A 13,731-nucleotide genomic window follows, 5' to 3' on the forward strand; every position below is an offset into this window, starting at 1 on the left:
ATTGACTTTGCTAAAATTACTGTCTAAATGGAAGGAGCTATACTATTTATTTTTTAATTTTGAATGTCTACTCTTTTCAGTCTTTTTGTGAGGAACTCTGAGCTGATAGAGTCTAGAAAGAGTGGGAAGCAGCTTTAGAGATTAGATCACCCAATCCTTTGTTTCTCTTTGGACATGAGGAAACAAAGAATGGTTTTCCCATGGCTGCAAACTGAGGCCTACACCAGCAGCCAGACCCTATCCCCTGCGCTTGGACCTTGCTGGACATGCACAAAGTATTTAAAGCTGACTCCAGGTGCTGGTGATTTTCTGGTTATACTTCCTTTTCTTTTTGATTATTGAGTTGGACCTCAGAGAAGAATGCCATTCAGTTCAGTTCATCTCTAGTCTGTTTTAGGGCTTTTTACTTTATAACCTTTTGTTTTTTCCTGATTCTTACTCCCTTCTCTGCCAGCCTAGTTGTAGACCCTGTTCTAATGTATTTTCTATCTACCTTCTTCTTATGCTGAGTTCTTGTAAAACACATGTACCAGTTTGTAGATACTGTTTAAATTACATGATTGGTATTAGACTGTGTAAATTTTCTTCTGTTAATCTTTTCATTCAACTCTGTTATAAAATCTGTCCATGTTTGTTTCTGCCTGCTGTGTAGCATTCCAGTCTGCAGCTACCATATTTCTATCACTTGTTCACTTGATGATAGGCCCTGAGTTCCTCTGCCACCCCAGGTTCTCTGCCCCTTCTGGACCTGTGTGAGAATTTGGCTGGGATACAAGTTCCTTCTCTCATAATCTTATCAATACTTGATCAGATGCACTCTTGTGATTTAGGAATTGTTTTCATCTGCATGAGTCTTGACTACTAGTGATTTAGGAATTGCTCATGTTACTTGTTGGTGTCTCCTATTTGCCCTTGCGTGAGTTGCTTGCCCATGGACATCATTTACTTGCTTTTCTTCTGAGTGTCGTATCCTTCCTGCTCTCCCCAACCCTTAGAGTTCTTGGCAGATGTTGATATTAATTCCCAGGTTTTAGACATTGCAGATATCTTTCAGTCAGTCATCTGACTGTTAACATGAAACTCCTCCATGAAGCGTGATGGTCTTCTGGTTGAGTATATGGCCTTTATCAAATTACAGTTACCTTATATTTCTTTCTTTTTTTTTTTTGCGGTGCTGGGGATTGAACCCAGGGCCTTGCGTTTGACAGGCAAGCACTCTACCAACTGAGCTATATCCCCAGCCCCTATTTCTTTTTTAAAGATGTCTTTGATCACAAATATTGAGCTTTATCATTTTGCTATTGTTTTCCTGAGGCAATTCCATAATTTTTGTTTTACCTTATTACTACATTAATAAATTGTCTAATATTGAATCACCTCTGAATTTCAGAGCTGAACTTCTTTGATCATTCTTTTTTTAGTACCGTCTTAGATTGAGTTAGGGATTTTTCAATATATTTTTTATCTTTACTCTTTTATGAATTATTTATCATATCTTCACGTGGTTTACTATCACACTTATATTAGCCTCATAACTTTCCCTTTTTCTCTTTTCTGGAACAGCCTGTGTAAACTAGAGATTATCTAATCTTTGGAATTTAGTACAAGTCTTAATGGTTTGGGTATGGTCAGAAAGGTTTTCAGTTATTTCAATTTCTTTAATGGTTATTGGACTATTTGATTTTATCATTTGTATCTTTTTATTCATAGTCATTTCAAAATTGAACAAATGTTTTTTACTTGGTAGTCAGTGGGATTTAATTAAATATTATGTGTGTATCTCTATATATGTGGCTTTAAATAAATGATGGTTTATGTAACTGTTAAAAAGCCATATTCAGGTGTATTCTTTTTTTTTTTAACATGTCAATAATATTTTTTTTTTAATTTTTTTTCAGGTATATTCTTGAATGGAGTTGTAAGTTCAGATTTTGTGGCAAGTATTATTGTGTTAGCTACCATAACTTATACTCATTACTTTTCTTTCCAACAGATGAGCCAGATGGCCGAAGCTGGTTAGAACAGCATGTGGTCCATCAGTACTGGACAGCCAGACCCTCAAGAATTCCACATAGTTTGCATTTGCACTCCAATTTAGCTGCTGTGTGGTAAGAAGTTAAACTTTTCATTTAATGTAATGATAGAATAAACTTTGATGGTTAAACATTTGGCTTTGATTTGTGATTAAACAATTACTTATCTGAAATTTAAGCTTGTAGTTGTTTTAAAACAATTTTAATTAAACAAATTTTAATAAATCATTTATAACAAATTATTATTTAATTATGCTGTTTTTATTTTGTGTTATTTTCAAAGTGAATGTATTGGTATGTATTAGACCATTATTTAATTTGTCTTAGTTTACTTTTTACAAAAATACACTTACTGTTTTACAGAAAACATACTGTATAGTTGTAAACATTTGCTCAGCAATAAACAGTAGTTAAAAGTACTCCAAAATGCTTCTCTGAGAGTATTTCAACATGTGAAAATGAATATAGAGGGGATTTATCATGTTTGTTGATCGATTACTAGCTAAGGTAGCACAAACTTGCATTTGTTCTTTGAGGTAAGTAATCTTACCAAGTTAGAAACTTTCATGTTGACTTTTGATGTTTGCTGTCTACTAGGGATCAACACTTGTACAGCAGTGATCCGTTGTATGTTCCTGATGACAGAGTTTTTGTTACTGAGACACAGGTTATTCGGGAAACCCTATGGTAAGATCTATTAACTAATAGTCTGGAAAACTTTATTAATGAGAAGCAAAACTGCTTTTGTAAAGGAAAGTGTTTAAGAGTTTTCCAACATGCAAACCAGAAATGGGCCCTTAGAGATGAAGTTCAGACTTTGAATTTGACTCTGGAAATTGGAAGATGTTGACATTTGCTTCTTTTTCATTTTAAGTAGTTTAGTATATGATTTTATTGATTTAGGGCATCATTGTTTTACTGAGTTCAAAGCAAAGTTTGTCTTTGACTGCTTTTACTGAGAAGTGTGTTGAGAATTGCCTGTGCCTAATCCCGTGGCCAGGAATCTCATGCAGCTTTTAAGTGCTGTTATGGCTGAGCACCCAATCTTGGTGCTCCTACCAGAAAGTGTGAGACTGACTCTGACAGTTTCAGGCCTGGGATGGTTTCTAGGTCATCAAACGCTTGGGGGCAGTGCTTTGACAACACTGTTTCAAACTTCTCTCATCAAAGATGATGTTGAAATATCTTGAGTCTTGGGTAATTAAAGATTGATGTTTTCCTTTTTCTTATCATCTGACCTTTTTTGTCCCCTGATTCTGAATCTTTACTAAAAAATTTCTTGAGTGTACTATATGTATATTTTTCTAGACTAAACATATGTCTCTCTTATTTCATTTCAGGTTACTTTCAGGGGTAAAAAAGCTCTTTATTTTTCAGTTAATAGATGGGAAAGTAACTGTGAGAAACAATATTATAGTAACTCATCTAACACACGTAAGTTATATGTATTTATTGTAATTTAAGAATTAAGCTAGGGGCTGGGGTTGTGGGGTTGTACCTAGCACATGCGGCACTGGGTTTGATTCTCAGCACCACATATAAATAAATAAATAAAAATCCAGGCTGGGGTTGTGACTCAGTGGTAGAGCGCTTGCCTAGCACATGTGAGCACTGGGTTTGATTCTCAGCACCACATAAAAATAAATAAACAAAAGGTAATGTGTCTAATTACAATTCAAAAATATATTTTAAAAAAATCTGTCAACACTAAAAAAAAAAAAATTAAGAAAAAGAATTAAGCTAAATAATGGGATTTACCCAGTGGAAATACAACTTCAGAACATTTCAGTGTTGAAATTAACTTAAATATATTTAAGATCCAAAAAGCAAAATTAAGTTGTGCATCTTTACAGTATGTAGGCCATTCTCTAATATTGTTTCTGACATTTTATTTTGATTTGCACTCTGTTTTTCCCCCTTTTATTCTATATTGCAAAAGCTATATACTACAGTTGTTTTCTCTATAGTTTATATGTGTTTTTAAAAAGTATCATGCCTGTAATTCCAGAGGCTCAGGAGGCTGAAGCAGGAGGATCAAAAGTAAAAAGTATAAGCCACTATTCTGTATTACATAGAAATTAATGCTCATTGTGTCTTTTAAATATAAATCTAAATGTTCATCATGATATTACTTTGTTTTCTGCTAAACATGGTGTTTAAAGCAGTCACAAAAACAGTATTTTATGCTAAGGGGAGTAATGAATTTGAATATTATGGAAGGCTGACTCTATGTAATTGGTTTTGTTTCTGTGGTAGAACTGTTTACGATCTGTGCTGGAACAAATCGCAGCGTATGGCCAGGTTGTGTTTCGACTCCAGGAGTTCATTGATGAAGTCATGGGACACAGCTCCGAAAGCCCGTTACCTGGAAGTGGTTCCATTCCTAAGAAGTCAGCTGAAGCTCCCTTTAGAACCTACCAGGCTTTCATGTGGGCCCTGTACAAATATTTCATTAGCTTCAAAAAGGAACTTACAGAAATTGAGAAGTGCATCATCAATAATGGTATTTCAATATCCTGTAATTCATAAGATACATAACACTTATTTGGAATGCCATTCAAGTTATTTATTGGTGTAAGGTTTGAAAGACATGGAAAATAAGTAATTCTCATGCATTCAGTTTTTAAGTTATTTTTGAATTTATATTTTTAAGTCTTTCATATTCTTAAAAATTCAAAAAGCATAGAAGGATTTACAGTGAAATTGTTCCTCCTGTTCAGTTCCCCAGGCCGTCAGTTCCCCTCCCCAGACACACCATGTCCTCAGCTTCTTATACACCAGAAGCAGTTTAGACATGCATAAGCAATGCAGACATAAACATATACCTCATAGTCACTACACTGCTCCCTCCAAATTGTTTTCTAATTTAAATTTTGAAGATTATACCATAAAAGTACATGAGGACCTCCTAGTTCCTTTTTATAAATTAGCGTATTGTTGTATGGCTATATTATAGCCCCAGCCCCCTCTTGATGGACATTTAGATTATTTCTACTCTTGTGCTCTTACTTGCAGAGCTGTGATAACCACTTACATATTTTAATAATCAAACTCAGGAGCATATTATCTGTGGGGTAGAGTCTTAAAAATGTAATTGCTGGGTCAAAGAATATCTGATAACTTGTGATTTTACTAGATTTTGTTACCTTGCTCTCCAGTGAGGTACAGATAAATACATTTCTGCTCTTGCCAGCAACATATATAAAATAGCTATTTCCTCATTCTCTCAATAGCAGTATGTTATCACACTTTTTGGTCTTCACCAATATAACAAGGATTAAATGGTTAATCAGTGTAGTTTTTTAAAATGTATGTATGTATTTATTTATTTATTTTTTGATCCTATTTTCAACTACTGAAAAGAGTAGCATACAGCCGGGCACCATGGGTGCACGACTGTAATCCCAGCAGCTTGGGAGGCTGAGATAGGAGGATCTCAAGTTCAAAACCAACCTTAGCAAAAGCAAGGCGCTAAGCAATTCAGTGAGACCCTGCCTCTAAATAAAATATAAAATAGGTCTGGCGATGTGACTCAGTGGTCAAGTGCCCCTATGTTCAATCCCCAGTACCCCCATCCCCCAAAAAGAGGAAAGAGTAGTATGTAGAGGACCCATGTTCCCATCACCCTTCTTTCCCCAGTGGTGAAACCTTTTGTAATTACATTATAGGATCAAAACTGGGAAAATTGTATGGTATAACACATTACCCAGTCTGCAAACCCCATGGGGTCACCAGTATTACGTACTTGGGGCAGTGGGACATAGTGTCTTTGTGACCTGTGCCATTTTATCACTTTTAGATCCATACACCCACTTGCATGTCCAGGACAAGGAGCAGGGCCTACCACATGGGTTTTGCTCAAGCTGTGCTAACCCTTTGTAATCACAACTTCCCTTGCCCCCTCACTAAAATGGTAGACCATATAAAGGGGTTTAGTTTTATCCTTATGTAGTTTTAATTTGCATTCTTTCTTTATAAGTGAGGTTGAGTGTCTTTCTATGTGTTTAATTAAGAATCGCTATTTTTCTCTTTCTGTGAACTGTAGATTCCATTATATATTATTTTTCTGTTGAGTTGTCTTTCTCCTTGACTTCAGGTATTCTTTTTTCCTGAGGAAAATTGACTCCTTGTGATGTGAAATTAAAACCCATTTGGCCATGCCTTTTCAAAAGCCAAAGAAGTGGCTTAGCATTGTTAACATTTATATCGCATTTTGGGCACAGATGTTTTTCCTTGCTATTGAATTTGATTTATTGATGCTTGCAGATACCACGATAACTCTTGCGATAGTAGTGGACAAGCTGTCACCTCGATTGGCTCAGCTCAAGGTTTTGCACAAAGTGTTTAGTACTGGAGTAGCAGAAGTTCCACCTGACACTCGGAATGTTGTCCGGGCATCTCACCTGCTCAACACCCTGTACAAGGCCATTCTTGAGTATGACAATGTTGGAGAAGCCTCTGAGCAAACTGTAAGTGTAACCTCTACCTGGTATACAGTGCATGGGGAAGGAGTGGTAGATTTCTGTTGTAGTTATTTCTTAAGTGATGCTTATATCATGATGTGTCAGACAGTTGCTTAGAGTTTTAAAGTTAGCTTCCAAATTCAAGACCCTTTTTAGCTTTAATTGCCAAGGTCATCAGAAGGATGAGGCAAGGACAAAGACTTATGTAGATATTTGCATTAACTCTTTTTCACACAAAAACACAGGTCTATGATACAAGGCACCTGAAGTAGTAACATTCATAGAAACAGTGGAAAGGTAACTACTAGGGGCCAGGAGGGAGAATGAGTGCAGAGTTTCAGTGTTACATCATGAAATAGTTATGGAAATCACTGAACATACACTTAAAAATGGTTAAGATGAACCAGGTGCATCGGCACATACCTATAATCTCAGCTTCTCCAAAGACTAAGGTAGGAGGATCACAAATTTGAGGCCATCCTGGACAACTTAACAAGACCTTATCTCAAAATAAAAAATAAAAAGGACTTTGGATGTGACTCAGTGGCCCTGGGTTTAATACCCAATACTGCAAAAAGAAAAGAAAAAAGAAAAAGGTTAAATGGTAAATTTATATACATTTTTGCAACAATTTTTTAAAAGTACAAAATCCAGTAGCAACTATAATCTAGAAAGCTACAGATTTATTTGGGTGCATATTTCGGCTTCCATTAATTGATGAAACTTTTACACATGTAGATCCTTAAAACCACTTCTGTGTTCAGGACGAGGAACTGCACCATTACCAAGGGGGAAGGACCTCAGTGCTTGACTATTTTATCCTTGTAGTATTTTAACATTGCACCATTTAGCATCATAGTTCAGTGCAAAGGAAGGTTGGTTTCTTTCAGCTTTGTACATTTCCTACTGGGAATCATAAAGAATGAAATCATTTCTTCATCCTTAATGGACATTTTGCTAGTGGTACTTTGTAGACAGTGTGACTATAGCCATCTGCCTGGATGGTCCCAGGTTATGCCTGTTGTCCCTGTGTGATTTTCACCCTCAGGACAGTCTTAGTGTGAATGGTAAATAATATAATCATTCCATATTTAGATGAACTTTTCATAAGGATTTTATAGTGTATGCTTTTGGGATTTTAATTTCTTACTTTGTTTCAAAAAATATAGAAAAGTTCAATCACTTTTTTAAAGGTATTTTGGAAATGTTTAAGCCTCATCTCAACCTAGCAACAAGAGCTCAGAGCACTGACTGTGCACATTATTTTTCATAGGTCTCCCTCCTGTTCTCTCTTTGGGTGGAAACAGTACGACCATATCTGCAGACTGTGGATGAGTGGATTGTGCATGGGCACCTGTGGGACAGTGCCAGGGAGTTCATCATACAGAGGTGCAACTGAGCATGCAGCACAGGGCATGCTGGGTGCTGGCTTCACTTGTTTGTTCCCATGTCAAAATTGAGTGCTTTCATTAGTTTCACACGGTACTGAGAGCACAGTTTGAATGACAGAGCTGTGTTGCCCTCATGGCATAGTTATGTTCTATTGCATCCATAGAAAATGTCATGTACTGGCCAATTAAAAATACTTCCCTCAAGTTTTATGTCACTCAAAGCTTTTCATAGCAAATTATGTTTTCGAATGATTTTAAAATGCACACTGCTTCCCATAAAATGAAGTTAGGTGATATCAAATGATTCTGATTATTCCCATTTTAAATTATCAGTAAGATAAATGATATGAAAATATTATAGGATATGCTTCTAATGTATTTATTTCTCAGAATAAGGTAGTTTTTTTATCCTTTAGCATAACAGTTAATAAAACAATTAAGGAAAATATTAATCCATTTATAATGATTCCCCTTCCTTTAACTGATTTTTCTGGACAAAATTGTATAAACTGCAGGGGACATCTGTACAGTGTCCAGTTATGCAGCCTGGTTAGATGTGTGCTTTCTATTGGTAGCTATCCATTGAACACCTCAGCAAAGGGACCTTTAAGTCCCTGGAGCCTAGAAAGGTAACAGTTTGCACAGTGTTCTCATGGAGGGACTGGCCTTCCTTCAGCTGAATCTTATGTCTGTTGCTGGGTCCTGTTTCATCAGCCTCACATGAGAATTTTTGTAAAAATTGGATTCTGACTTTTATTCCAAGGCAATGAATGAGTTACAGTTTAAAATTTGTTTGAATCTCCATAGGAACAAAAATGTTCCAGTAAATCACAGAGACTTCTGGTATGCAACTTACACATTATATAGTGTATCGGAAAAGACAGAAAATGAAGAAAAAATGAATGACAATGCTAGCGCAAGTTCTGGCAGTGACCAGGGTCCCTCCAGCAGGCAGCACACCATGGTGTCCTTCCTCAAGCCTGTCCTGAAGCAAATCATAATGGCTGGCAAGTCAATGCAGCTGCTGAAGAACCTGAGGTGTGCGGAGAGCACTGCGTGCCAGGTGGCAGCCAGAGGTATCCTGTCCCTGCTTCATTGTCTTCCTCAGCATCCAGTCCACTGCTCCCCATTCACTCATGTCATCCTGAGAGTCCAAATATTTTGTAGTTTCAAAGTCATTGGAGCCTTTGGTTTGAATGGAATTTATACTCTTTTTGAATGAATAATCATGGTGCTCTTGACCGAAAAAATGATTGTCTTCATGGGGAACTTTTAGCATTTTGTTTGGAAAGACAGTAATAAGTTCCATGTGCATTTTCCTCCCTCATTTCCTTAGGACTGGTGGTTTTTTAAAAATATAATTCTCCCACATTTCTAAATTCAGTGCACTGTTTAACTCTTGTGTACCATGTCCTCTGGCAGATAGGAATTTTCTCATGAGCAAATCAGACTTGATCATAGATTTTGAGAAAATTTTGATTGTGATTTTTTTTTTTTTTAAATGCATTTTGAGTAATTTATTTAAATGTTTACCAGCTGACTAAAAAGCCTTCAGAGTTATATGACCACATTTATTTGGCTTATAAATCACCTCAGTAATATGTTATTTCATTTTATATCTACTTTAAATACTATTTTTGCATTGTACAGTGTTTCCTTTTTAATTGAACAGTAAGCTGTAAAGGCTATCCACAGCCAGTGTTGGCAGTGTTTTATCCAATGAAATTTGATTCCTACAAGTCTTATCATAGCGTTATACAGTATGGTAGTAACTTAACTTTCAAGTGTCCTGCTTCAGATATTAACTTTGCTCAGAATAAAATCAGCTTATATGTTATGATATTTAAACATGAATTTTGTACTTGTTTAACAGAGAATATAATATGTTTAATTTTGCTGTACTCTAAAAGTAAAAGAAATAGGTATAGTCCTTCATAAGCCAAAGGAAAAATATTAGGCTCTGTTAAGATGAAATTATTCAATATTTGTTTATATACTTATCAATTCATCTTATATATTTCTCTATGTTTCAGATGCAGACAGAAAAAGCTTATATACTCTCTTTTTGGAATCTGTACAGTCACGTCTTCGACGTGGAGAAGATTCCACTCCACAGGTCCTTACTGATCAACAAGCAACCAAAGAGAACCTAATTAAGATGCAGTCCATAGCTGAAAGGCATCTTGAACTGGATGACATTCACGACCCACTGCTGGCCATTAACTTTGCAAGGTGATACACACCTGCAAGATTTTCAGTGGTTGAAATGGCAACATCTGTACAATATTTAGTAACTGTTTATTTCTGCCAGGTAGGGCTTTCTAGCCTTAAAAAAAAAAAACCCTTGTAGCCTCTCCTTCCTAATGAACAGAAAGCAAGAAAATGTGTATTTACCTTTTTAAGATATATGATTGGTCCTCCTCATTGTTTGCAAAAGTTTATAGACTTGGCCTTAGCAGTTTGTCTCTGTACTCTCAGGCCCCCAAGAGTGCTGTGGTTCACCCACATATGCTTCTGAAAGTCTGGACAGATATTGGACACACACTGGGTCAGGGCCTTCTTGTGCATAAGATGTGTCTTGGGCTTAGGATGCTTAGGCACTTAGCCCAATGGAATAAGCCATTAATGACCACAAGGTGACATATTATCTGATGACTGACAAGTATTTGCTGCATGCAGCCCTAATAGAAGGACCAACCACAGTACCTGACCCTAAGGCAGCAGCAACTCTGAAAGAGCTTTTTGGCTAGAAAGGTTTTCTTTGTAATAATTGCTAATCTTAGGACAAAAGTTAAAAATAGGACTCTGGGTTTTAAGAGAATTCTGTTGACAATAGCTCATAAAAATTGATGCCTCACATTTTTATTTTCAAGGTTGTATTTGGAGCAGAGTGACTTTCATGAGAAATTTTCTGGTGGTGACATATGTGTGGATAGATCATCAGAATCTGTGACATGCCAGACTTTTGAATTAACACTGAGATCTTGCCTCTATCCTCATATTGATAAGCAATACTTAGATTGTTGTGGAAATCTCATGCAAACCTTAAAAAAAGATTACAGGTAACAAGGAGTAAATTAGTTTTGGAAATAGTTAGCAGTTCATTGTACTTTAAGAACAGTTGGGTTGTTTTGTTTTGGTTTTGTTGGTTTGGTTTTTTTGAGGGATGTGCAGTGCTGGGGATCCAACCCAGGGGCTTATACAAAATGATTTTAAAAAATTATTTTAAAATGTATTTTCAAGTTAATTTTTATTATTGTAGAAAATGGATGTATAGTAAACACACATCCAGGTAAGATCAGTTAGCCATCAATATTTTCTTAATTGTGTTGTGAAATTTAATTATTTATTTCTGAGAATCTATCCCAAGAGAAATATACAAAACTTGTACAAAAATGCCCATCATAAGGTCTGGGGTTGTGGCTCAGTGGTAGAGTGCTTGCTTGGCATGTGTGAGGCACTGGGTTCAATTCTCAGCACCACTTATAAATAAATAAAAGGTCCATTGACAACTAAAAAAAAAAGAAATGTCCATCATAAAGTTTGCTTTTAGGATGAAAAACTTGAAATTACTTGTAATAGATGACTAGTTCTGTTGACTATTGGTGTTCCCATATCCATGTGCAAACTTCATAAAGTTTATAAAAATTAAGTCAATATAGAGTTTTAAATAACATAAACTGTTCTATAGCTTAAAAAGCAGGAAACAGCTGGGCACAGCACTGCACTCCTGTAATCCCAGGGGCTCAGGAGGCTGAGACAGGAGGCTCGAAAGTTCAAAGCCAGCCTCAGAAATGGCGAGTGCTAAGCAATTCAGTGAAACCTTGTATTTAAATAAAATACAAAATAGGGCTGGCGCTGTGGCTCAGTGGTTGAGTGCCCCTGAATTCAATCCCCAGTACCCCCTCCGTGCCCCCCAAAAAAGCAGGATACATACATAGTATGATAGAAATTATATATTTTAAATTCATAGGAGAAAAGACTGGAACAAAATACCCCAAATGTTAACAGTAGAAACACCATGGAGCCAGGTGTGGTGGCACACACTAGTAATCCCAATGTCTTGGGAGGAGGATAGCAAATTCAAGGCCAGTCTCAGCAATTTAGTGAGACCCATTCTCAAAAAAAAAAAAAAAAGAATTTTTTTTTTTTAAGAATTTAACCATTATCAAAAAAAGTAATATTTCTGATGTTAGTAGATGTAGACTGTAAATCTATTTCACTACAGGTGGCAGTGTGCCAAACCTGGAACTGGTCTAGAATCCTGCCTTATGAACTTAAAAAAATCTTTCTGTCCCTATCTTCTCTCCATTCAGATTGGTTGAGTACTTGCAGGCCATGAGAAATTTTTTCTTAATGGAGGGGGGAGATACCATGTATGACTTCTACACATCAATTTTTGATAAAATAAGAGAAAAGGAAACCTGGCAGAATGTTTCTTTTCTTAATGTCCAGCTTCAAGAAGCAGTAGGACAGCGTTATCCTGAAGACAGTTCACGGTAAAATATGCGAGGCACCTTTTCTTTTAAGTAGTATAAAGTAAATCATGAACCAAAAAGTCTTATATGATTTTTTATATAGATTAGGTGATCCTCACATTAGCCCTAGAAGTTTCACTATTTATTTTACATATTAGAATATCAGAGTTGGGCATAGTGGCCCACGCCTCTCAGGGCTGACTCAGAGCTCTCCTGATTCTCTCTCGGCCGCACTCCCTTCCACCACAGGACTTGACTCTCACAAGTGACTTCCACACTCCTGCTCAGGCCCCTTCTGGATTTTTCCCAACAGTGAGGCCAGGCTTCATCTCTCAAGGAATGGAGCCTTTTCTTTCTGATTCTATTTTCCCAACCTCATAACTTAAATACATACGTGTTGTATTCTCTCTCCTACCGTACTTCACATATCTGGGATTTGGCAATACTTCTGGCCTCTCTAAGTGCTATTTCCCTCTGGCCCACAGTGGCATGCTCTCCCATCTATGACCTGGGGGTGATCTTCTTGCTTGGTGCAGCCCTGTCTCCTCTGTGTGATGAAGGTGACAGCCAGTCTGCACTGGGCTGGGAGTCCCTAGAGGGAGGAGAAATGGGCTAGCAGGACTGTTTTGAAAGCCACATGAGATAAAGACACGTGCCAGCGTATCGCCTGGAGCCAGCGCTTTCCTAAATTCTGTGTTACTGGCTTGCTTTCTTATGGGAGTCCTATTCAAACCCTTCTCAGGAACACATGGCTGAAGCAGTGTGCAGCACCGTGCTGCAGAAACAGATCACATTCTTTCACTCCGGTTCTGCACTCCCTGCACGCCTGGCTCACTGAGGAGGCTCTTCTGTCCTCTCCCCGACACCTGAGCAGAGGGCTATATCTTCTCAAGCTGGCCTTTTACCAGAATTAAGCTCCTGGCCTATTCCTCAACTTTGTCTTTTTTTCTGCTTAATTTATTATCATTGTTAAGTATCTCTTTTGTAGCTAGCCCTTTGTTTAAAATCTTTGCTCCTCTTCCTTATTTCTAAAACTTAATTCTGTTCTGGAATGTATGCTGGAGAACATGAATTTGTTAGCATAATTGAGTTTTATGAAATGCACTGTCTCTTAAAATGTTACATAAATGCTGAAATGCTAATTTTTTAAAAGAGCATTTTTTATGTGAGCATAATATCGTTACAAGCTAAAGCTGAATTTTTTTTTTATTTAGACTTTCTATATCTTTTGAAAATGTTGACACAGCTAAGAAGAAACTACCTGTTCATACCTTAGATGGTCTGACCCTGAGTTATAAGGTGAGTGTGGGTATTCCTTTTATAAACATTGTTTTCTATTAAAACTAAAAATGTAAGTATAGGTTAC

At 36.8% G+C, this 13,731-nt stretch overlaps 1 protein-coding gene across 2 annotated transcripts in view; it reads left to right on the forward strand.

Moving 5' to 3' along the window:
* Positions 1-13,731, forward strand: part of TUBGCP5 (tubulin gamma complex component 5) — a 36,048-nt gene that overhangs the window by 14,666 nt on the left and 7,651 nt on the right. For both annotated transcript variants that reach the window (XM_079128434.1, XM_079128435.1), the window contains 11 exons: positions 1,994-2,108; positions 2,631-2,720; positions 3,374-3,467; positions 4,290-4,536; positions 6,300-6,502; positions 7,770-7,885; positions 8,695-8,963; positions 9,921-10,119; positions 10,761-10,949; positions 12,204-12,386; positions 13,580-13,664. In XM_079128434.1, coding sequence (XP_078984560.1) covers positions 1,994-2,108; positions 2,631-2,720; positions 3,374-3,467; positions 4,290-4,536; positions 6,300-6,502; positions 7,770-7,885; positions 8,695-8,963; positions 9,921-10,119; positions 10,761-10,949; positions 12,204-12,386; positions 13,580-13,664 — 1,790 coding nt within the window. The remainder of the gene's footprint in view (positions 1-1,993; positions 2,109-2,630; positions 2,721-3,373; positions 3,468-4,289; positions 4,537-6,299; positions 6,503-7,769; positions 7,886-8,694; positions 8,964-9,920; positions 10,120-10,760; positions 10,950-12,203; positions 12,387-13,579; positions 13,665-13,731) is intronic.

The sequence above is a fragment of the Sciurus vulgaris genome, assembly GCF_902686455.1.
Source record: "Sciurus vulgaris genome assembly, chromosome: 2".
In the NCBI taxonomy this organism is placed as follows: Eukaryota; Metazoa; Chordata; class Mammalia; order Rodentia; family Sciuridae; genus Sciurus; species Sciurus vulgaris.